This window comes from Apteryx rowi, unplaced genomic scaffold, assembly GCF_003343035.1.
Source record: "Apteryx rowi isolate R43461 unplaced genomic scaffold, aptRow1 scaffold_400, whole genome shotgun sequence".
NCBI lineage: Eukaryota > Metazoa > Chordata > Aves > Apterygiformes > Apterygidae > Apteryx > Apteryx rowi.
In genome coordinates this window covers 201,060-225,892 of record NW_020450531.1, presented here as the reverse complement: position 1 = coordinate 225,892, position 24,833 = coordinate 201,060, and the positions used below count along the sequence as shown (strand labels likewise).

Here is a 24,833-nt window from a genome sequence, read left to right as displayed (position 1 = left end):
CAACTCTGACCTGAAAGTGGCAAGAGTTTTGCCACTGACTTCATGGCATTAATATTTTATCTTCTGCTGCTGCAGCAGCACTATACATCCCTGAACTACAGGACACTGGAGCAGCCTGTGCTGCCCTACCTATTCCTCTCTGTCAGTGATACATCACTCACAGCAGCAAATGAGGATGTCATGAAACAGAGATGTGGCAGCTTTCCTCTCCTTTCCTCACCCTCAAAGGCACAACTGAACAATAAACTTGTAAACCCTAAGCAGCCTCTCAGTAGTAACAGCTCCAAAAGGCATGAAGACTCACAGGGTGCTACTGAGTAGGAAGGCAGCTTCATGAGCAGCAGGCCTACAAGCCAAGCCTCAGGCATAACCACAGCTCACCCTTGCAGCAAAATAGGAGATCCTGAATGCCAGGGTACTCCTCACAGCAGCTCAGTCCACCCCACTTCAACGTTTACACAATTACTGCTCTTAGCCACCTGCCTGACAGGCAGCTACATGGTCTCAAGGCTGGCAGGAGCCAGGGCACAGCATGCTCCTCAGGCTGGAGCTCCTAATCACGAGCTCTGCAACACTCTAAAGGGAAGCAGACAACAAAAACATGAAAGGAGTGTACTAGAAAAGAAAGGGGGAAAAAAAAGAGGAAAGGGGGAAAAGAGAAAGGGCAAGGCTCTGTAGAAAGAGATTGGAAAGCAAAGAGCAGAGTAGTGGAGCACGCTATGAGGGAAGAACATGATTAATTTCTAAAATTTCAGATCTTCCACAACCTAAAAATTCCCTCCCCCTCTTTCTCAAAAAAAGTGACCGGTACAGCTTTAAGTCAAAGCTGATGGCAGCAGCTTTCAAACTTGCTGAGTTGCTAGGACAGGTTAGACTCTGTTGAGAACAATGAGAGAAACAAGTAGGTTGCTACTAAAACCAGGGTTTCCTAACAACTGTGGGCACCTCCAGCCCTTTCTGGCAATAGCCTTCGCTGTTCCCAGATAGCTCAGTCAGCCCTATGGTAACAGATATTAGCAGCCCTCAAATATTTTACCTCTGGAATCACCGTCATAGTACTGTTCTGGTCTGCTAGACAAAAGCTCATAAATGCGCTGGTACCTGAAATAATATACTCTGTTAAAAATTTTGTGAACTCACCCCAGGTTTAACAATTGCCCAGGGTTAGTTAGGTAATACAAACAACACTGGTGGCCCTTTGCTAAGACTATCAACGTGCGATTTAATTAAGGTGGTTTATACTTATATTCAGCATAAAGTCCTATTGCATTGCCAGAAGGGTAGAAAAGGCCTCAATGTAAATATGAATCAGATCCACCTAGTTAAAAGGGAGCTGTGCAGAAACAACTTAGTTGCTTTCAATCAGATTTTACAGACACAAGAATTTAAGCCTGCTTTTAAACTGGAGATTTTAAGCAGGGAGGGATGGCATGCTTTCAATATATACAGAAATGTCCCTGTCTGAGAACTCATCTAGCTAGCAGGGAAAAACAGACAGAGGTTCAATGTAAGTGGAAAAGTGTTTCTCAAGAGATTCCAGAATTAAAAATGAACAAAGGATTCAGAACTCTAATTTTTTTAAAAAATTCCTATGCACGTATGCTGAGGTATAACATACTGACCTACATCCCACTTGAGCTTCTTTTGCTCTTAATCTTTCATACAAGTAATAATTGCAGTCAAAATGATTTAGAAAAGTATGCGATATTACATAACGGTATTTCATCATCAAAACTATATTAAGGGAACATGATTATCCTGCCAAGCTCTTAGAAACCAGGAAATGCAAACCTAAAAGATAACTGTGAAGCTTTAACTCTGTCTCTTCATGAATATAAATTATAACCCTTCCTCTTCTTTTTTTTTTTTTTAAGCTGTCTCTGATCAACACTTTTTCCCAAGTAATATAACATTATATATATTTTTTGTATCATCTGAGTTTTGTGAGAACTAAGTACAGGCAAAACAAGATATTCAAGGTTCAAATAAAACATGAACCTAAGACTGAACCATTGGCAGAAAAAATAGGAAATACACATCTGAAAATTAAGAGTAGAAAACATAGGAGAGGCCAAAAAAAGAACTAGATGGAAAGGATGATGTAATTATCATAGGGCTTGCATGCATGTGCAAATAGACATACATACACAAGCAGAATCACAAACTTGCACACTACATTGAAAGGGCAGATATCTGCAGGCACTGATATGAGGTGGGGCTGTTTAACAACTTTTTAGCTTTCTGTCACCTTCTGCTCTTCTTTTTCACCTTCTTACAGTATTTTCACCCAAAGAACCTATGAATTATGTCCAAAAATTTCAGTATGTCACATCCACAAGTTATATATGTGTGCAAGCTAAGTTCACCTCGCAGTCATCTCTGCTGTCTGTAGACAGTTGCTATCCCACTGCCCTTCTTCCCTCCCATCCTGTTCCCTCTCTCCCATTTAGTCACCCTGCAATTCATTCCATTGCCTTGCAGAACTAAAGCCAATGGCATCTATCAGCTCCAGCAGGGATGAAATTTCATTGTAGGACTGTCTGCTCACAGAGTTCAGTGCAGAATACAGATCTAGCTTAGGCAAGTTTAATGACATCTGTCTTTCCCTCTAAATGTGTGGCTGTTTGTCACCTTAGGAGATGTCAGCTGCTGAAATGCATGAGTGAGAGACTGGGCACGGAGTTCCCAACCTCAGCCTAAGTTCATACCTCGATTTGTATTCAGATACAAGTAGTGTCTCGACACAAGAAGAGAACTTGTACCTATTTGGCCATTTTCCTTCCACTATATCAGCTCTCCAGCTGGCCATAGGAATGAAGTACCCTTTAGCTTAGGAATATCTGACTCCATTAAATCTTCTAACTGCTTCAGTCGTGGGTGTTCAGAGACTTTATAATCGGTACTTCTAGCTAAGAATTTCTCAATCTTCTCAACTGCGCATTGAAGCTTTGTAAGATTATACTTTGTTTTTGCACAGCAAATTCATCAGTGATATATTCAGTTCATTTTTCATCTCTGTGTCCTAGACATTTCCCTCACATCTGTAAACCTGCAAGCTACAGCTATGACTGCAAGATAGAGCAGAGGGCAGCTGAGGCAGCGCATCAAGAGTCCCAAGAGACAGAGACTCAAGATAAGTCTCCTTCACTCCTTTCTGCAAAATGTTTAAATTTTACTCAATCTTTTAGATGATTTGCATTATACTCCAAATAACAGTCTAAAGTGTCATGCCTTACAGCAAAATAAGATTAATTAAAAATAGGCAAAGGAACACAATGTAAATGACAAGCAAATTATATCTAGCTTAAATTTCTGCAAAGTTCATCTAGACTTTGAGATAAAGCCCTACAAAATCAGCAAGAAGATCTCTATTAGCTTCAATGGATCTAGCTTTCAGATTGGCATGATCTATACCAATAGACTTAAAAATCTTAACATCTTTTTAAACATCCTCCCTGCAACTGAAGCCTCCTCTTCCCTTCTTTTTTCACTGGGCAGCATATCCGAGACCTAGCAGCAGATACAGTTACACGAATCACCATCACCAAGAAATGAGAAGGGCCTCTGACATCCTAACATTGTTTTAGAAATCACTGATCTCTTACAGACCTCACAGATTTTTTAAAATAAACCCATCAATTGGTAATTCTGCTGTATTTCCCAAGTGTTGCTGATGCTTTATTTTCATATTATCACAGAAGTTTTATATCACTATAGTTTTATAAAACAAGTTCCTTTCACTGCCCCAGATCCATCTGCTTTTGCCTTGTTCTTTGTAAGCTCTTAGAGAGTCATTTGGGATTTTATTCATTACTTTGAATAAGTACTATCTGAATTCATGCCTTTCCCTGTACGCTTTTCAAAATTTATACAACTTCTTTAGAAGGCTTATCCACACAATCAGTTGTCACTCCGCTAATATTTGCATTCTTTCCTTAACATGAGTCATTTCCTCTTTATTCTAATCTGATGACCAGGGTTTAGTATGCTAATCGTCCTGGATGGACACATCAGTCAGAAACCAGACCACTCTGCTTTTCAAAATAGCTAATATTTGCTCATATGTCCTCTGCTTTATCTCATCAGCTAATAGGAATTATTAGCAAATTAAAGACTATGACAACAACTTTCATTTTAGAATTTCTAAGCACTTCACAAACCATTAATTCTTAGCATATACCTGAGAGATAAGATATTGCCATGCATATTTGAGATAAAACATAAAGATGTCCAAAACAATGCTATAGAATAGCACACACAGAATGGACAACTAGGGCAAATGCCATGGCCAGCAAAGACATGATGTGGATGGGCGGTTCTGGAAACATAATGGAGCACAGCAAATCAAACCCTGGTCCTTTCCTCTTTATTACACATCAGTCAGTAATGCAGACATAGCCAATGAGACCTAGAGAAAGAAAGTGCTTGTTTCATGCCCATGCACTGCAGGGTTTTTTTTTAGTTTCCACAAACCTGGGATGCTGAACTAGCTGGATCTTGCAGAGAATTCATCCTAGCGGTACTCATGTTCCTTTTTTCCCATTGGAAATTAATTTTTTTTAATCAAAAGCAGGCCAAATATAAATGGTGCTGTCTCTAAATGATAGTCAACCGCACACCAAAAATAGCTAGAATACAATGTGCTTTTTAAAATTCCGTTAGCAGGCCTCCAAACCATCCAGTGAGACTGAGGCCAACGCATACAAAATTGAAAATTACTAATCAAATTGATAAATGCAGGGAGAAAGGGCAGACATCATCTATTTTGTAAAGGATCATCAAATCAAATCTTCTTGCAACTGATGGACTGATACATATTGGAAAGGTATGTTATGTAACCTAGATTACCTCTAGTAATTTAGTTTGTGTCTCACCCACAATCATTTAGACATGACCTGTGGCTCAGCTCAGTAACTCACTCCTAGAAGGGAGGAAGCAGGAGATGCTTCATTCAGAAGTCCATCATCTTCATCTCCAAAGCATACTTCTCAGCTCTAAAACCTTCCTTCCTTCCTTCTTCCCTCAACAAAACTTGAAATAATCTGCCCTCAGCCACACCATATAATTCCAAGAACTGTCCTGTAGATTACAGATGTAATCGGAAGCAGTAGAGAGTACATAAAAATATAAAAGGCCAGAGCAAAACCTATTTTGCTGGTATAAGATAGGAACAACTACACCAAAGTCAGGAGTTTTATGCTGTATTTACAAGGCCTGCATGTAACAGAAATGAGAACACCGCTAGCATTACATACCAGAACAGAAATGATTACACCGGTGCAGCGTGCTGAACAGTCACTGATCTTTCCATAATTTACTAAACTACGGAAGGCAGTAATATGATGTGCAGACTATTAGTATGGCTATTATGTGACCATAACAAGAGACATTTGGAAAGTAAGCGGCTGGGAAATACCAGACACGTATTGAACCCATTAACAAATAAATGGCTTGTGTAATGATCTTCTTGGTGTTGCTGAAATAAAATCACTCCAGTTCCCCATCTGTCATGCTTTTTATTTGTTCATTTCAACTCTGTGCTGCACTGTAAGTCTGCTAATTAAACCACTCTAAATCTACATTTAGAAGTTCAAATTGGATTGGATGCCCAATAAGGATGCCAAATAAGGTGCATCTTCACTAGCTTCTCTTCATGATCAAGCCGAAGTGTTTTCTTAAACTCTGTTTCCGAGTGTGCAGGGAGATGAGGGCAACAGGAAGGAGCCCCAAATTGGAGAGGTTGATCTTCAGAGTGAAGAGAACATGGTGGCCAGTGATCCCTATGGATTGCCCAGCAGCTCCATGGCTAGTTCTGCTTACTTGGAGTCCACGAGAGGGAAAGGAGTTGGCAACATTTTAACAGGAGATGGGCAAATGGTGGCGTTATCTCTGCCTTTTGTTCTGTCCTTGCTAGCTTGACTGCACAACTGCAAGTTCAGGGTAGCACAATAGGAAAAGTTTGATGAATTAACACTTGAAGAACTGTTTTGTTTAATAATTTAACAGATGCCAGCTCTTTCCTATGCAATCTCTTCACCATTTAAATCCTTTGCAGCTATGCCCATGGCAGGGCATGATGTGCAAAATAAAATAATTAGATTATGAAGTTATCAGGTGCATAAGCATGCCTGTGCTGATGAAAGAGGGCTAAAGCATTAGGAATGTCAGTACCACACAACTTCCATTTCAGATCTCTCACTCTCCACTGACTTTTTAAGCAAAGAATAGTACACACGCCCCAACTGCCCTGTCTGCATAGGCATACAGCTTACTGTACTTCATGTGTCTGGTACTCTGCCAGAGACACATCTGTTATATAGGATTAGTTTTCTTCATTCTGTAGTGTATTACCATGGGATGCAAAAGGGCACTGGTTTTCAACGTATCAGCAATATTTACAAAGTTGCTGCTTGACCCAGTGCTCTGTGTCAACTGTTTCAAAGCTGCGTGACCAGCGTGCTGTACGTCCCCAGTGACACCTCCGTCATTCTAGAGAAGTAATGTGTCAAGCCATGTTGATCAGTTCCCCTGCATCACCCTCGCACCCACACAGGTGCCTTTGTTTTCCATCTCTCCTAGATATGCAGTCCTTGAAGATACATGTGAAATATGCAGGTGATTCAATGCAGAAAAAGCACTGAAGTGTATTCTGGGTCCGTTTCTTGTGTTAAAGTGTTCTCAAACCAGTTCTGATTTTTGGCACCAATCCTAATCTTAGGTGCTTGTATTTGAAAACCCATTCCTTCATTACACCTCTGTCTTTCATACAGATGGATCAGGAAATTATGAAGACTACAAAATTAAGGGACTTTTAAATATGCAAACAGCTGTGTGCTGGAAAGAACAGTCACAATCTGCTTAGCTTGGAACAACAAAAAGAACATACTCCTGTGCTGTGAATTACAGGTTGCTACTCAGGAAATCATTCACAAAGAATATCGTTTACTTCTCCTCTGCTCAATTTGTGCTTGTTAGATAATAAATTCTGAGCACCTCTCTCAAGTGGTGTAAGTCTATCCTAACATATCTGGTGGTGGTAGGAGTTTGAACCACACTGAGTTGAAAAAGTCAACTTCAAGAGAGGGGAAAAAAAGCCACAAGCCACAAGCCACACACAACTGGGTTATCTATCAATCTAGTTACTGACGTATTTTAATTTACAGGAGGAAAATGTTATTTTGAAGTGACTCTACTTGCTAATTCTCTTCTGTTTTGAAAAATTCTGCCAATTTGGAAGAAAATCCCTAAAAATTCCCAGTAAAGGCAGTGGGATTTCAATATGAGCCCCACAGCTTTACTGAATCAGGACCATAAAAGACAGCATTACTGAAACAGGTATAATCAGAAGAGGCCTTCAGTGCAAATGAATTTTCTTAATCTTTAAAGAAAATCTCTTGCCAACAATCCCAATTTAAAATGTGAGCAGAGGAAAGGAAGAAAAAGGTTATTATTTATAATGCAGTGACTATAGTTACACTGCAGTTGCAGACCAATTACACGCCGGTTACGCTTTCTGATTCCACTAATTCATAGAAATGGAACACTCACTACATGACAGAGTAATAGCAGTGTAAATACAATGATGTCCTTTATGTATCTGCAGTCTAAAAAATGCCTGTGTTACTGAGGTGGCTATAAGAAATAATTTGGACATGTCGTTAACCTTCAAATTCTGCAAATCAGTGCTAATTAGGATATAGAAAAGCATAACCAAAAAAATGTAATTATACCGAAATAAGAGCTCAACTGTGCAACTATTAGGGGGCTGCTGATGTGAGTAAGTATGCTTGAACATAACTGAATATTGCCAAATCAGGCTGTAAAACACTACCATGGCTTTATAATGAAACAAAGCGGAAGTGAAAAAATGAATGCATGACACACTTCAGCTGTGACAAATGTGTTGAGTGTTGTTCTCGCACTAAAAATAATTCTCCTATATTTTGCAGCTAATGGGGACAAATTCTGGCAGGAAATTCTGCTCTCAAAGCGCTTGTTAACTGGAGCTCTTGTACTGGCTGGCATACGCATTCGGAGCATAGTGCCCTGGAGCCCACACCCAGATTAGGGCTTTAGGTGCTACTACGAACTGGAGTTCAAAACAATAGACTACTAGTGAAAATCTTTCTGCATTGCTTTCCCTGCTCTCTTTTTTTAACTTCACTTCTCTAGAACATCTCAAGACAAGCACAAAATAAGTGCACATGCAACTCAATAATGTAAAAATGCTAATAAATTTCCTGTGCGCATATTAAAATCTTTGCCAGTTCCCAAATAAGAGGTAACACTACACTTCTTTATTTTACCTCTGATTAGCTTACTTTGAGGCATTACATCTTCATAACTCCAGACACCATCAGGTCCTTCATACATGAGTGACCAAATTGTTCCTTGAATGTTTACAGAAAACCAATGAAATACAGACCCTTCTGTTAAATGCTGAAGAAACTCTACAGTCATTTAATATTTTTTTAAATTCAAAGATTTATATTCTCACATTATACCACTTCATCATGTTGGACTACAATGGTGGCAAACTATGAGCACATAAGGCAGGTGGGATGCAGAGAACATTGCAACTGTTGTGAAAGAAAAATCACATCAGAAAAAAATCTAAAATGGACAGCTGTTTCCAACAGAGCAGAATCGTATACAGAGATTACCTTCCACCTACAGTTTGTAGATTCAGCTCCTTTTTTTCAGAATTATTCACCTTGAACAGCTAATGAGTAGAATCCACTTATTACAGCAGTTGTTAGAGGCCCTTTTACATTGGTATCCTGGCAGAGAGCATTTTGTACTTGACTGCTGTAGTCTACATGTCTCTTCCTTCCAGCTGAGCAAATATTTCCAGTTTCAGTGATTTCCCCTGCTAGTTCTGCCTTAACTTTCTCATTCCTGAATGACTCCATCTCCTTTGCAGGTAATCAGATTAGGAGGAAACATACAGTGGCAGGTTGAATATAGGTGGTAACTTGATGCCAAGACAGCGGCAAGTTGGGGAGCTCTAACTACTTCTCATCTCCAGATATGGAAAGGGGATTCTCTTGCTGTGCCTTGCCATATGCCCAGTCACCTAAATAGATGCAATAGCCTCCAGGGAAGTGGTGCTTGCCTTCACAGAAATGCTGATCCTTGCAAGGTACACCACTTACACTTGTTAAAGATGTACCTGGCTTGCATTCTTGCTGTGATTAATTGCAACAGCCTGATGTTGTGTTTTCCATAAAATTTTTTTACCTTAACTGCTGAGGTGTGCAGGAATCACTAGAGGCTTCTGCTACCTCTTTATCCTTTGCTTCTCAAACTTTGATTATTCTTACACTTTCAAAATCAGACTGTTAGATCTATTCCAGACATAGTGATGCCTTGGAAACACAGAGGGTTTTAAAAGTCACATATCACAGAATAAGACATGAAGTAAAAGCAAAAATGCAGCTGAGATTTTAGATCCAGTTTTGGGGAAGAATGAAAAATACACCTGCTCATACATGCAAACTCTCTTGTAAAATCCTGTCTTGCAGCACATCCATGGAAATGAGGCAGAATGCTTCATTCTGAAGGCTTCCTTGGCAGCCCACACTCTGATGTGACAGCACGCAATGCAAATATTTACAGCAGGAAGTCCTCAGGAATGATCAGTCCCCTTCAAATGGCAGTAGCTTATCAAGCAGTAATCCCTGCTGTGGGAAATCCAGCTGAGGCAGTGTTTCCACATAAACACAGCATAGGGAAGGTCTCTTCCAATAATTAGCTCCAATTTACAAAGCTTTCCCATGATGCTAAGTGTATTTGATAAGTGCCATAATGATCTGCGAGACAAAAATTGTGGCTCGAAAGCTCCAGAGGTTCAATCAGCCATCGCTATTTGCATCTAATACACAGCTAGAGAATATACACAATTTAGTGGAAACATTTGTCCTAAGGCTAGAACACTGATTCTCCACTTACTGTCTTTTAATTGTGATGTATCCAATTTATCTTTTTAGGCTATAAACTCTTTGGGAAAAAGATTTTTTCTTCATTCAGTATGCTGTTCTTTTGCCTGCTTTACTTTCCTGCCAAAGAGCCACATTCAGATTAAATCAGTTTCACGCTCCCAGCCTTTCCCATTAGGAAGATACAGCTTTCCTATTGCTAGAATTAACTGAAATAATTATAATATAAAATAAACAATTTTTCATTTTTCCACAATGACATCTGATGTAAAGGTGAATTCATGGCTACAACATTATGACTAAATAAAAGAGTAACAAAGTTTTAGATGACATAAAAATGTTCTTTTCTACTGAAGAAATGGTTCAGCTTACCTATACCATGGTAATGCTTATGATTATAAAAGTATAAACTACTGTGCACAAACAAAAATGTTTCATCTATGCCATTAATTAAAAAAAAAAAAAAAAAAGCCAAAGCCAGCCAGGATGTTCCTTTCTTCCAGAACTGCAGGTGCTCCGTTTTACTGCAATCACCCGCAGGCCTATATCCTGCCCTAAATTCACATTTACAGCTTCTGCCATGTATGAATTGGGCAAAGTGCACAGCCCTCATTTCCCAGACATTCAGGCTTCTCATGATGATTCACAGGCAATAAAATGTGACAGGACTTTTCACTGACAAATGAACTGCAGGGCATCCTAATCAACATCCAACTAATAGAGCAACTTTTTTTCTCTTCAGAAGTAGGATTCCTTTTAACTGCCAGTTAAATACTCTCTCAGTAGTGTGTGAACAAGGATGGCAACCATTTACAGCCCCCAGCATGACTATTTCCAGTTTCTTTTCCCCGTTCAAAAGTAACAAACCACAGTCAGACAGTGAGGGTTTGCGCTTTTTAATTGTGGTGTTAGGATACTGCTGCTTATTGGCGTTTGCAGGTCTTCTGGCTAAACAGGACGGGACATATCCTGAGGGGCCAACATGCCAGGTGCTGACCCCTCAAGGGAGGTGCTACACGCTGGGAGGCTGAGGATGAATCTGCTTGGGTGGTTCTGCCATCAGCTGCAGACGAGTCTGTGGTAGCAGCAAAAACAGCCTCCAGAAGGTCACCTGTCCCCAAATGCTGCTTCCCGACGGACACCTGCTCCTTATCTTTTTCCCAAGCTGTGCCAGATGAAGAGGCTTGCTTGTGTCAAATACACAGAGCCTCTTTCCCCTGTCCTCTAGCGACAGCCTAAGTTTCAGGGTGAATTTGTGACACCATTACTACAATGGCAAAATTCCCTCTGGTCCAAGGGGAATCAACTTTTCAAAAACCTTCAGCCCCTCTAGCCACAGCAGGAGATTTTCTCCCTGTAAAGCTATTATTTCGGACAACACACTGGGGTCCCTTAGCTGCAGCTAAAACTCCTACTGATTGAAAAGGGGGTAAATTTCTGAGCAAGGACCACAGGATTCCCTCTTCTAGGAGGGAAGAAAAAAACACCGGAACCTGCCCAAGGACCTGAAGAAAGCTCTTTCTGAGAAAAAGCTGCACCTAGGCCAAACAAATCAGAGGACCAGAGCCAGCACTGTGAGAAATGCCATGCCTGGGACCTTGGGGCAGTGCATTGAATCACTGGAGCAATGAAAACAACTGAGGAATTTGATGTGTCAAATTTGCTAACGGAACACTCAGTCTATCAAGTCTCACTAGGATAAGAAGTCTCGAGGACCTCAAACAAGCTATTTGCATCTCAAACAAGCTATATGCATAGAGCTAGACTGTCACCGGCCTTAATTGATCACACAGAGGAAAAGGGAAAATAAAACAATTGCTTCCCTGCTTTGCCACTCTCAGATTATGCTTTGGAGACAGAAAATAAGATGGGGCTGCCCACTCGATGTTCTTCATCAGGGAGTGACTACAAAGGGATGGGGAGGAACCGAGCAACACAGATAAGGAGAGCTGTGCATTCATTGCCTAGCTGATGGTGCAAAAAAGGCATAGCAAAGTAAGAACCAGAATAGCTCCTTTTGGACAAGAACTTTCTGATCATTGTTCAAAACCTTTATTTAGAAGAATTATGCTTTAAAATAGATTTAGCAGATTATTTTTGGATTTCTTTTACATTTTCTCCCTCTCTTCTTCCACTCAAAATATATAAAGATCTGGAATCCTTGAACTCATGGTCTCTTCTGAAAGTATTTTTTCCTTTCTCCAGTGTTGGAAGTCACCTTCAAAGCAGAAGGGCTGGGCTGTAACTTTTCACTCATCTATGAAAACTAAGGGAAAGAAAGACAGACAGAAAGAAAGATGGAAGAAGGGATGGACAGATGGAAAGAAAGAAAGAAAGAAAAAAAAACTAACAGCCCCAAAATTTTCTCTCTCCACCAGACCTTCTCAGTTGAATCACTATTAGTGAAATCACACTCAAAAGGCCAGAGCCCCTGAGTGTGCAGCTCTAAGGGTAATGTATGCACTTTGCATGGCTGGTATGTCTTCGTTAGAGCAGCCTCTGGCTCCAGTGGCAGCCAGTGCAGATGCACACAAGAGCCAAGGCAAAGGCTGGAGCTGGGCAAACACCTCATTTTTTACTTCCTCATCTGTGCACTGGGAATAACACCACTTCCCAATGGTGCAGGATGTCACAAAGCATTCAAATACTSTAGTAATAAAGGTTACACACGTACTGCAGAGAGTCAGATGGATGAAGCCATCTGATGGCTTCTGCTGGGATTGGAGTCTGAAGAAACTTAGCTAGCTAAAAACCTTGATATACACAAGAACCAGACTATTATTTTTCTCTATATTCATAAAGGAGCTTTCCAATCTACAGCAATTTTCTCTCTTGCACTCATACAGGAGGGTCATCTAGGCTTATACTGCATAAACTTGTTGCTATTCCTTTGCTTTTGTTGTCTTCATTGCTTAACATTTGTGTTATCATGCACCAAATATTTATGTCATGCAGCAAACAATGAACAGAAAACAACAGAGAAACTGATGATGTATCTACAATATTGCTGGTCTCTCCATGTCTGCAAAGGATACTGGGACAAGCACACATACGATTCTGGGATGTAGAAAGGCAAGAAAAATTAGGAGTAGATGTCTTTGTTATCTGGAAAGGAAGAGAATGCTATTTCCAGGGACACTGTTTTGACCCTCAAATTGAAAACTATTATCTGACATTACTTTTCATAATATTTTGTTTTTCAGTCATGTACAGTATACTCAGTTGACAGTCATAATAGGAGTTTCTTTTGCTCATCCAATCTYAATGAAGATTACAAGTACTAGACAAAGAGGACTTTTCTTTTAAAGGTAAGTCCTTCTATTCCACTAAAAATGAATGACTGCTGAAGGCCGTTTATTTCCCACATATGTACAAATGAAGAACTTTGGGAGATTACAGATTTAAACCAAAGGTGCAGGCTTTCAGACATTTTTGTGTTAACTTAAAATATACTGCTGACATTTAATAAGGAAACAGTTGTCCTTCCACACTAGACCTGTCAAATTTATTTAATCAGTTCAAACTCAAGTCTGAGACATAGATATGAATCATAAAAAGAATCATTCTAATCTCTCAGCCYATTGGTATTTATTGTTTTGGCTGGCTGACTTATCTTGCAGGCAAGACTGGGACTCAAATCAGTGACATAGATGGTCTCCCCAAATTGATGCCAACCAGGAAATGAATGGCAAGCCCCAAGCCAACTCACTCCAAAGTACTTTTCAGTATCCTACAAACTTCAGATTTGCCATAAAATATTCAAGGTCACATCAGGCCTCCGGAGACAGCTGAAGAGAACACTGTATGCCCCCAAACCGGTGAATGGCTCACTTTCAGCATGTGACAAAAGCATATCATTGAGACATGAATGCCTTTTATACCTGAAAGATGCATCATCAGCTCCTACCCAGCATTCAGTTTCTAGCTGCTGCTGAATTCCAGCTCTTCAAAAGAGGGCAAAGAGAACTTTTAAAATTTAAGCTTCAGTGATATCTGCTGAAACCTAGATACACTCACAGAGAAGACAAGCCTTTCCTGAACTCAGTTTCCAGGATAAACAATATCTGAGCTAGTCTTTTTCTAAAGCTGGCTGGACTAAAACTCCTTAGCTTATGCAGGTCTCTGCCAAGATTAGCCGGCAGGCCAGTGAAACTCTCTCAATCAGGCTAGACAATCTTGAAAATCAGCAAATCTCTCATTGGACTTCTAAAAAAAATTTCACTCTTAGGGTGATTATATTTTCCAAAACCAGGCAAGATATATAGCTTTTTAAGAGCCATTTGATCCTTTTGATGTTTTAAGCTCTAGTAAATCAAAATTGCTTTCAATGAAGCTTCAGTCTATCAAAAATGATCTTCAGTATGTGGCTGGATCAGGGCCTAAATGCCCACACCTTACCACTGATGTTAGCATGTCACAGTATAGCTGATTCTGAAACTCAAAGGTGGCAATGAAAAAGTTCACTTCTCGATTTTGAAAAACGCACCTTCAAACAGTAAAATAAACTTCCTTCCCCAGACATTTATGGTATTTGCAATCCAAGGAACACAAATCCTTTAGTAATATCAGCTGTGTCTCACAACACCCAGTACAGAGAAGATAATTTAACAGAAGAGGATATAGGTAGGACATGGGACTTGCCCAAAATCACAAAGGTTACCTGTGACAAAGTTGAGAACTGAATCGAAGTTCTTTTGGCCTATAAATCCACGTCCTAACTAAAAAGGCTATCCATTCCTGTGTACTGCAGTTCATTTAAGAGTAAATGTTATGTTCAATTTTAATATAAAGGTATACAGAGCAGGTAGGGAAAGCAGTGCATAGGAGAGTGACAGTAGGGAAGATTTATGAAAAAAATAAAAGGTTGGCATAACTTACAGGAGCCGCATTGTTTTTCACTGTGACACTGGGGGTTGTGGCTCGTAGTGCCCCACTCACGCCATGGTAGTATTTGAAGCAGATCTTTGTTTCAGCTAAAAAAGAGAATTATTCTGGATTAGAAAAACTGCCAGGGAGAAACTATACGATTGGTTGCAGTGGACAGGCAAAATCAGATTTGTTCCAAAGGCTAGCAAGTAGCTGAATTGTGAGTGGTTTGTCTCTGGTTGATTGGCACAACAGAATACCTCCTGTCACCTCTTTCACTTTGCCAGAGTGAAATTTAGAGCTTGGTTCCTATGATTTAAAAGAGTTTAAACTCCAACCTTCTCTGAGCAGCAGTTATCACCATCAGATCTCAGAATATATGATCAACATCCTTTAGTTACAATAGGAAGAAGAAAAAAATTGAGACAGAGAAACCATTACTGTTCAGATACACCGAATACTAACTTACAGAGTTAGAAACTTCTCTTAGGCCTGCATGATCGCATAATTGCTCACTGAAGGGTGTCACTGAGTCACTTTGTTCTGGCCCTTATCAGAGAAAACAGATTAACTGCTCTGACAATTACTACATTAAAGCATTGTTCGAAAACAGTGTAGTACCACCAGATCTCTTCTTAGACTATTTCTGCTGGCTTCTAAAGATTTGGATCTGATGAGGAACACAAGCAAAACCATGATTTTGGACTTGCAGCATTACTGTTTGCAAATTAAACTGACATTCAGATAAATACACTAATTATGAGAAATCCATTTGACTGTATCAAAACATGTAAGAAACGCCATCAGCTTCTTGTTCAATAGCGCCCTTACAACTCACAAAATTGTCAGCTGGAAGAAGGAAAGGTATTTTCAGCCAGCTTCTCTGACTTGGTCCCTAATTACAGATGGATATCAATTGCTAATAGGCTCCATAATTCTCCTCTCTTACCTGCCTAGACCTGGTGGAGCACACCCTGGCTTCCTTCCTGCCTGCAGGCTTGAGTTTTCTTCCAGAGAAAACTAGGATGTGAACTGGGTTGGTTTGTACACAGATACAGTCAGGATACAGCAGGTATGCACTGTATATATGTAGTGAATATGTTTGTGGGATCTGAAAAATGCCCATTTAAATGCACACAGCACTCATATCTTGCAGTTTTAAGTGGGGAATGCCATGGAAATTTCCAGAAGCGCCACAGGATATCTGAACATGCCTTTCATAATCAAGTTTTTCCTTAATACCTTGCTACTTCTCCCATGCACAATTACTTTGCACAGTCACTTCTACAATTATACTGTAAAATATGTTCTGTTGTACAGAGTAAGGCCCGATTTCTCTATCACTGAGGTCATTACATTGTTTCAAGCTTTCTAGCACACCAGTAGGCAGGACAGTGCCCACGTCTAGCTCTGCACCACTACCTTCCACCTTTGTGTTTGCTGCCTTGGTACTTTGCAGCTGCTGCCTTCCCTGAGGCCCAGGGGAGCGCAGCAACCTTTGCCTGCAGTACCACTACAATGCTCGCTGCAACTACAGCACCTACATAAGAAAACAGTAAAGGAAAGCCAATGTTTCAGTGCACAAAGCGCATTCATGTTTTAATGCTAGTAACACAGTAGCTGAAATCAGTGCAGTTGTGACAGATGATTATGTAACATCAAGAGCTGGGACCTTGGCCCAGACCTCCATGCTGTGATCTGTCCTTAGGTAGATCCAAGCAACAGCTACTCAGTGCCCCAGGTAGGACCAAAATGTGGGGACATGAAAAACGGTGGGGGCCCTTAAAAATGCAGGCCTAAATTGTTTACCCTGATTCTTACAGATATACAGAAACACAAAAAGGAAAATAAACTCTAATTTATTTTTTAAAAGACAAAACAGTTGAGGAGCTTAGAGTTTTTTCATATTCAAATGTGACTCAGGCACCGATAAGTTTAGTTCTCCCTGAAAACCAAGGAGTTTATGATCCTAAGTAGTTCAACTGCTTCAAATTTCCAGGTCACTTCTTAGCACTCCTCCCTGACATCAGGGACATCCAAACTATTGACTAGAACCAGAGCCAGAACAATTAATTTGCCACCATATTTTCCAACTCCACAGCTCATTCTTCACCAGATGACTGGACTTACATTTCTTCTCACACAATGAAAATATAGGTATCTCCCATTATACATGCAGATGTGTATCCCTTGTACTTCACAAAAAGTGGAGTGGGCTACACAGTCCTTGAGTCCCTCCACAAGGGGCTTTGTGGCTCATCCGTGGTGCAGGGTTGGGTACCACTACATTTAATTAACAACTATCCCCAAAATGCACTCCTGCAAATTCAACAGAATTACTCCAGCACTTGGAGATGACCACATGCATAGTCGCACCCAGGAGAGCAGTAGCTTTAAGAGGACAATTTTGCAGTTTTGAGGGTTAAAGAGCCCAGGGCTGATCATTGAAACAGAAGTTAAACTGGCAGTGAAGCTGAACAAGTGACACCTTTGTTGTATCCAGGGGCAGCAGTTGTTTCCTTTTGGCAGCAGCAAAGCTGGAGGAGCTTTTTGCACTGAAAAACTGCAAGTCCAGATTGAATTTTCATGTTGCAATTTTCTCTACAGGACTTTTAACAGCTCAGCACCTAAACCATTTACTTACTGAGCAGACAGTAAAAGTTGATGATATCAACAATAGCTGTAAAACACAGTTCTCACCAATTATTCAAATTTTAATTTTCTTCTCCCCTGGAGATTTTTCAGCTACAGTTTGTATGGAACATCTAGAGCTGGAATAAAGAAAAGGTTTTTTATTAACTTATGTAGTTAATAAAATATAACTTCTGTTAGTAGCCTGTATGACAATGTTCAGGCATTCAGATTTCAGCAGGAAATCTAGCCTCAGGTTGACAACTAGGAAATCAGTTACCATGTATGTGGGGACACTACATTTTAAAAGAATCTATTTAATTACACCAAAAATATTAAAAAGAGAGGACAGAAAAAGGAAGGAGTATATCTTTATGGAGACATTCTGGACATTAGCATTAATTTCAAGGATAAAAAATTACTAAGATAATAAATAACCACATGAGTATTGAAGATTCCTCTATTCTCAGTTTCACACAATTATTATTATTAACTCAATTTTCAAGCAGATTGTCTAAATACAGATGCAAAGTGAAAAGAAGGCACTCAAGATGCAAGTGCCACATCCAATTCAAAATGGTGGCAGAGGAGGAGTTACTCATAAAACGATATCTGTAATGGTGAGTTACAAATGTCAAAGGTTCATTCAGTCAGCAGGTCTGATGGCAAAAAGGCTATGCTCTAGCTTGAGACATTTCTCTGGAAACATCAGGAGAATACTGCTTTCTTTTTTCCTGATCTTTCTTCCTTTTTCCCAGATTTTTTTCAGATTGGAAATATTAGGAAAATGGCTATTCTCACTGGATTCAAGGATATTCATTCTGGTTTCTAGGTAAAACTTTAACAACTTCCAACATATGGAAAGTTACATATGGCATTTTTATTTACAAAAATATCACCTAAGCCCTAGTCGAGTTTTTTCGGCTGGGAGCCATTCTTTCCAAATAACATGGTTGGTGCCTTCTTTTTCATTTCAGCAGAGTCCTAACATTTTAATCCCTCCAAAGATTGCTCTTGTATTTCTGAAGTATCTCTGAAAGAGGCTTTTCCAAACCAGATGCAGACATTCACTGGCTTGGTACCACTGCCTCTGCAGATGAATTGAAAGCATATAAAATAAATGCAAGGTGATAACATGAATTATCCTGAATATTAGCCAGCTGGCACTAGTACATAATATGCAGGTATAATGGCTGTTTGCTTTATAGTCTTGTAGATTAGCTTGTTCTGGAATAAAGGAGACCATTTAACTCTGTCCTGTCACCCTCACTGCATTGTGCAGTGCACAGGTCAGGAGTAGGTGTCATCCAGTTAATCTCCACTATAAATGAATATTTGCCATCATTATTTTTATCTCAGTAATTATAAGTAACAGTTCACTGGATCAGGTGATGAAGTTGCAATGTTAAAGTAATAATATAACAAAGTTAAATGCTCCTTTCAATTAGCATAAACAGCAGCTAGATTGGTAAATCCTCCAAGAGATATGTCTAAAGATGCTCAGAAATCCTCGTGCCCATGACAACTACCAAACTACCTGGCAGCTTTCATGGGTCAAGAAAAAAACAGTATTGTATTCCCCTTACACTAGGCCTGGTATCTCCATTACGCCATGCCATTGTACTGCCTTCCACTGCGCTGATATAAACAAAACAGACTCCAGTTGTACACTTGGATCCGCTGGAGTAATTACCACAGATGCAGGCCTCCAAGACAGGGTACAGCAAGGTAATTAGAGCCAAATGACAGGAGAAGGGATTCTGTTTCCCTCCTTACACCCACACCACAGCCCACAACCACCACTGTATGCTATTAACCTGAAATTCCACATAGACAGAGCAGTCCTGGAGAAGGGTGAAGGAGCGGTGACATAGCCTTTCCCCAGACACCACTGAGATCACACCTGGTTCAAAGAAAAGCCTTGAGAAGTCTGAGTATTGCCAGAGAATTCCTCTGTCATGGAGTTTCATCCCTCTCACAGGAAAAAATATCCAATCCATGGAAAATGCTCTCTCTGTCAAAGGTCTGAATTATCTGAGTTACCAAATCAGTTTTGCAAACTAACTGGAAAATTACCAGCTGAACATTACTCTTCTTGGTAATATTCTACACTGCTTCCACAATCACCAAGCCCTTGCATACTTACCTCCTCTCACTTCAATTTAGTAATAAGGTCTAGTAGGGTCTGCTGATGAATTACAGCTAGAGATACTGAAGACTGAAAGCCTCTAGCTGGTTGCCTAGTTCCCATCACCCACCCATTCCTGCCCTCGGGTCAGAGTTACTCTTCTTTTGGCTTATTTTATACTCTTTCCTTTGAAAATACCTCCTTCCCTACTTGTCTTTCTTCATTCCTCTAGATCTGTTTGTCAAAATTACCCTAAATCTCTCCTCTTTCTTTCAAACTTTAACTTGCCCTTATAATCCTCTACTCCTCACTTACTAAGGCTAGTCTGGTCTCAGCAGCTTAGCTTTCACTAAAAAGGTTGATTTATTCTCTCAAATATAAATAGCAGCACTGTTAGCATTAAGCAGTTTTGCTTGTTAGGTTAAAAAACTTCCTAAAGGGTATTTCAAGGAAAGACTAAATGATATTCTTTGGGGAAACAGGGAATACCAGTGCACTTTGCCAGTTGGTGTTTGATAGGAGTATGTTATATACATGAGGCACTTTAACAATCTGGTGGTAATTTACTCCCATGATACTTTCTGTTTCAATTAAATAGCTAAGGTGACTAGGCTTTAGCTAAGCATTTTTGAGCACAGAACAATCGCTTAGGGAAGAAATGTCAGTCTCCAAAACTGAGTCATTTGTGATCAATTTTGTCTATTACTAAAAGAGCTGTTGTTGCTGTTTTGGGGCAAACTTCATGCATAAAAAATGAAAGCTGTCAAAAATTAGTAATTGAAAAGGTAGCTGTCCATGGTAAGCAGGTGGAAACAAGTGAACCAAAACAGAGAAGGGAAGCAATTAAGTTTTGAATCAAAGTCGTTCTTAGAGAAGACCCAGAAGTGGAGAATACAAACATATGATACAGTCTATAATCAGATTGCAACAGCACCATCTTGAATTACAGTAGCAACAGTGATCTCCGAGTGGAGAGAGTAGTGGGGTCAGGGAGTCAGTGCAGGGTAGAACTGTGATTGAAYGCAATGGGGAAACCAGGATTGGCATGTGAAAAAGAATAAGACAAGGAACTATTGTGGGAATTCAAGACAGAGAGAGATTAGATGAGAGACAGAGGTAGATCTGATGACAAGTTGCAGAACTGTAATTCAGTAGGCGAGGACACTGGCATAAAAGTTGAGGGAAGAATAGGACTGAGATTAGAAGAGAGGCACTGAGCAAAGAGTGGGACAGGAAGGGGGGGAAGTCTAGGACTAAGTGAGAAAATGGGTAGAAGAAAGCAAGGGAAAAGAGACAAGACAAGAACAGGCAGAGGGGGAGAGAGTAAAAAAGTCAAACCTAAGGAAGAAAGAAGAAGCAGTAATCTCTCATTAAAAGTGTTCCTTCACTGAGCACGGAACAGAACCTAGGAGCTGTATCAGCAGCTACCCATGAAACCCAGCACGCAGGTGTACGTTCTGTCCTCCTCTGGTGCCTGACCACAGCTTCCTCAGCCTGCTACTGCCTGCCTACGGCACCCAAATCCTAGTTTTGAATACTGCTGAAAGTATAGAAAGAGCAGGTAAGCTGTGGAACCCCAGAAGTCCAAATCCAATACTGAATTTGCAGGAGCCTCTCCCTAAACATCAACAGGCTTTAGATAATTTGGATAGTTTCTCATGGGAACGTACATACCCTAACAGCAAAGAGTTAAGATGCATATTGAAGATACAAGGTAAAGTTACTACTAGCAGATCTGGTTTGTATTCAGAGCAGCAATGCACCCTAGGACAGCAATGAGACATGCTACTGCGTCTGTTGCTGCTGTATGCAAACAACCTACTTCAGAAATTTACTTCCTTGGCTCGTATTCCTTGTGCTGTATCACAAAAACTGCATGTTCCAGGAGTTGCCCATCCCATATGCAATGGTGACATACAGCCTTCAAGCTGGTCTGCTACTCAACAACCTATGGACTGTGTATTTCCTTAGGCTGTAAATTGCACCTGCTCACAAATATGTTTAGTATCACAACTGCCTATGGTCTCTGTAAGGTATGCCAATTTTTAGACAATTAATTGTTTAAAAAAAACAATCAGGTCTGCACAGATGACTGCCTTTAATACCAGTTGCAGAATTTCTTCCAATCTTCTAACAACTTTTTCCCTGCCCTGCTGCCCTGTTCCAGGATGGACATGCACACAAACACACATGAACATGCACACACACAGACTGTCAGAAAAAAAGCTTTTTTTTTTTTTTGAGAAACTGTAAGATACAAGATTTTAAAATCTCAACTTTCAAATTATTATAATGCTTCCAGGCAAGAAATAAAAAGGTACCTGGAGGCAGAATTAAGATTGAAATATGTATCAATAATTTTAGGCATAAACTTTTGCAAGAAAGCTATAATTATCCCAAAAGCAAGCAGTATAAAAAACCAGAAAACTTACTATCAAGACTAAGTTTAAGCCAAAAAATCCAAACTTGACAAGATACAGAAATACACAATTAGATCATAAAAATAACCTTACCTCTATCCTGCACTGAAACTCTGCAATAATACATAATGTATTCGAGTACATGTAGTTGTAACTGGTACTTGAAAGACAAATTAACCAACCATAGTTTTGTTTCATCTTCAGAGTTTTCCTTCCTGGTGTCACCACAGACTGCTATGGCTTCAAAAGCGTTGCACGTTCAGAGCTAGAGTTATACCTCCCTTCATAATAAAGTGCTGATTATTATCATTTACTGTATTATTGATTCTTTGTTCTGTTGTTATTTGTGATCTGCGGATGCTCTTTACTATTGACTTTCAGTTTTATTTCCTGTGCTTGATAATTTGATTCAGAAGCTACCTGCCTCCAATAACCAACAGAGTAGTACAGTAAGCGAGTACACTAATGACTAATGGGTAACAACAAACTCCTTGTACACAGCGGGCCAGTCTCCTCTGTCCTAGCTTAAATTGCTTGAGCCCTCAGTGTCACATGCTCCATAGTAGATTCATTCTGGATCTAGCTATATACAACCCACCTCTATTACTATGCTGTTGACGCGCAGTGATACAGATCTGCTTGGTCATGACTGCACTGTGATTAATTGTTGTTATTCAGGAATTTTTCAGCTTTAGACTCCTGAGTGCAAGCAAGGCAAAACCACACTATTTTGCTACCTGCCTCTCATTGTGCCTCATGAACATAAGAGCATCCAGGAGTTCCTATTAACGAAGAAATATAACGAAGTGTCTCTGTAACGTATTTTTCAGGAAGAATGTATAGATCTAATTTTGAGAGGCTATTGCTTATGTACTTCCCTCATAAAAAGCTATCCTGTTGACAAGATTTATTATTGAAGAGTAACCCATGTGAATGCTAGTGGCTGGACTGGATGCATGTTTATACATTCATTTCCAGCACTTGTATGAATTTCTTATTATAGGCAGGACTGCTAGCATTGCTGATTATTAAAGTTGCTTGACATTTTCCATTACAAACCCTAGTTTTGGTTGCTTATACATTTCTCTAGCATTATACACTTGGAACAAAATTTTGCATGCTGGATGTCTGCCTCAAGTCTACATAGATATGCACCAAGAAAATTTCATCCAGAAACTTGTAGCTGTGAGGGTAAGGAAAAACACATATTTTAAAGATTTCTGATGAGCTTTTCTTTCACCGCCCCCCCCCATGTTAATTTGGAGCAGCAGTCTCTGTACTAAGCACATATCTCTTGCTGTTTCTGTAAAAACACATTAAGATTCAGCTAACTTATAAGCCTCTGCAAAAAATTCAGTTTGATATGCTCGTTTTGAAACTTCTTTGATTTTACCATCTAAACACCCAGGAAATCCTATCTGTGCTGAGCATGTTCCAGACTGGTGCTAAGAAAGACTTTTTCTGCAATGCAGATCTAAGCTCTTTCAGGCTGTGCCACGTCTGGGCATCTCTCTGAAGAGCAGGACAACTGTCTCTCCAGGTATCTCCCCACGGTGCCAAGTAGCATGGCTGAAGAAAATACAGATCCACTGCAGAGCTGCCTTTTTTGAAGGAAGAGATGAAAGCAGCCAGGGGTTTTAGGAGCTTGTAGTGGGGAGGCAGAAACCAGGACAAAAACAGGTAGGATGGGGAAGAGAAAAACTGTGATTTGTAGTGATCACAGGCACTAAGTAGAGCAGGAGCTTGGGAGAACAGGTAGCAGAGTATCTACCATTCCAGGCCTGCCAGCAGAGATGGGCACTGCCAGCTGCCCTCACAGTGGGAACTAAACGTGTGTACTGAGGGACTTGTATTCAAGCTCACAACTAGGCAACCATAGGGCAGTGACAATGGGATTTACTGTCAGGCTGCTGGTTCAGGCTCTCTCCGGACTGGCAGGGTTGGACTCATTCAAATTTCACAACCATCCAGCGGCCCTTGTGAAAGCCCAGTTCGCCACAGACAAGTGTCTGTAGCACCAAAGCTCCTGGTAAGTCTGGCATTTAGATCAGCAACTAGAGTTGAGGCAGAGCTGAGTAAGGCAAAATTTCCACAGCTTCTCACTACAGGAAAGGTCAGTGGAAGAGTGCTACTGCTGAGCCAGTAGCTAAAGATGCTAAATATCTTTAATAAAAAAGGTGTTTTAGCCCTTATGTAGATGAAAGAAAACATACGGTTTGCAGTGGGGCATATTTTCAGACTATTACCCACTTCACAAGTTTTATTGTTTAACGTGAGCAATGGGACTGGAAATTAGTTTGTTCAGACAGCTCACGTCCTTGAAAATAACCATTTTCTCCTAAAATTATCTGCAGAAATGTGAGCTGGGGAAAAAAAGACTCAGCCTTTTTTGGCTGGCACTGAGTCATCTCTCATCCTGTTGAAATCAACAGAACTATTTGCTCCATATTCATAAAGATAGCAGAATCCAGCCCAAAACAGGCAAGACTTGTATGTAATTACAGTCAAACCCAGCAGTGATATCTATCTGTGCTCCCTTTATGGATTGTTATAAAGAAAGAACTGATAGGCACCAATCTGAGTGAATGAGATTTTTGTGGGTTTTTTTGTAATCACTTACCTGTCTTTCATTAGGGGAAGGAAAAGATGTTTGAGAGAGACATTTTAGTCATTGCAAACACCAAATTATAAGGGCTGCAGTAAAATCAAGAGTTTAATGAAATCCTGGTGCCTGCCGACGCATAATGTTTTTATGTAAATCAGCTTAACGATGAGCTGTTCATCATCAGCATTAGCAAGTGAGCAATTTATCTGAGAAAAACTGGAAATCATCAAAGCATTTGTAAATGT

The 24,833-nt window shown here is 40.1% G+C and overlaps 1 protein-coding gene across 1 annotated transcript in view; it reads right to left on the bottom strand.

Annotated features, from left to right (window-relative positions):
• HECW1 (HECT, C2 and WW domain containing E3 ubiquitin protein ligase 1) overlaps window positions 1-24,833 on the bottom strand; it is a 269,616-nt gene that overhangs the window by 114,804 nt on the left and 129,979 nt on the right. The window contains exon 4 of the mRNA XM_026075287.1: window positions 14,817-14,911. Within this exon, the coding sequence (XP_025931072.1) occupies window positions 14,817-14,911 (95 nt within the window). The remainder of the gene's footprint in view (window positions 1-14,816; window positions 14,912-24,833) is intronic.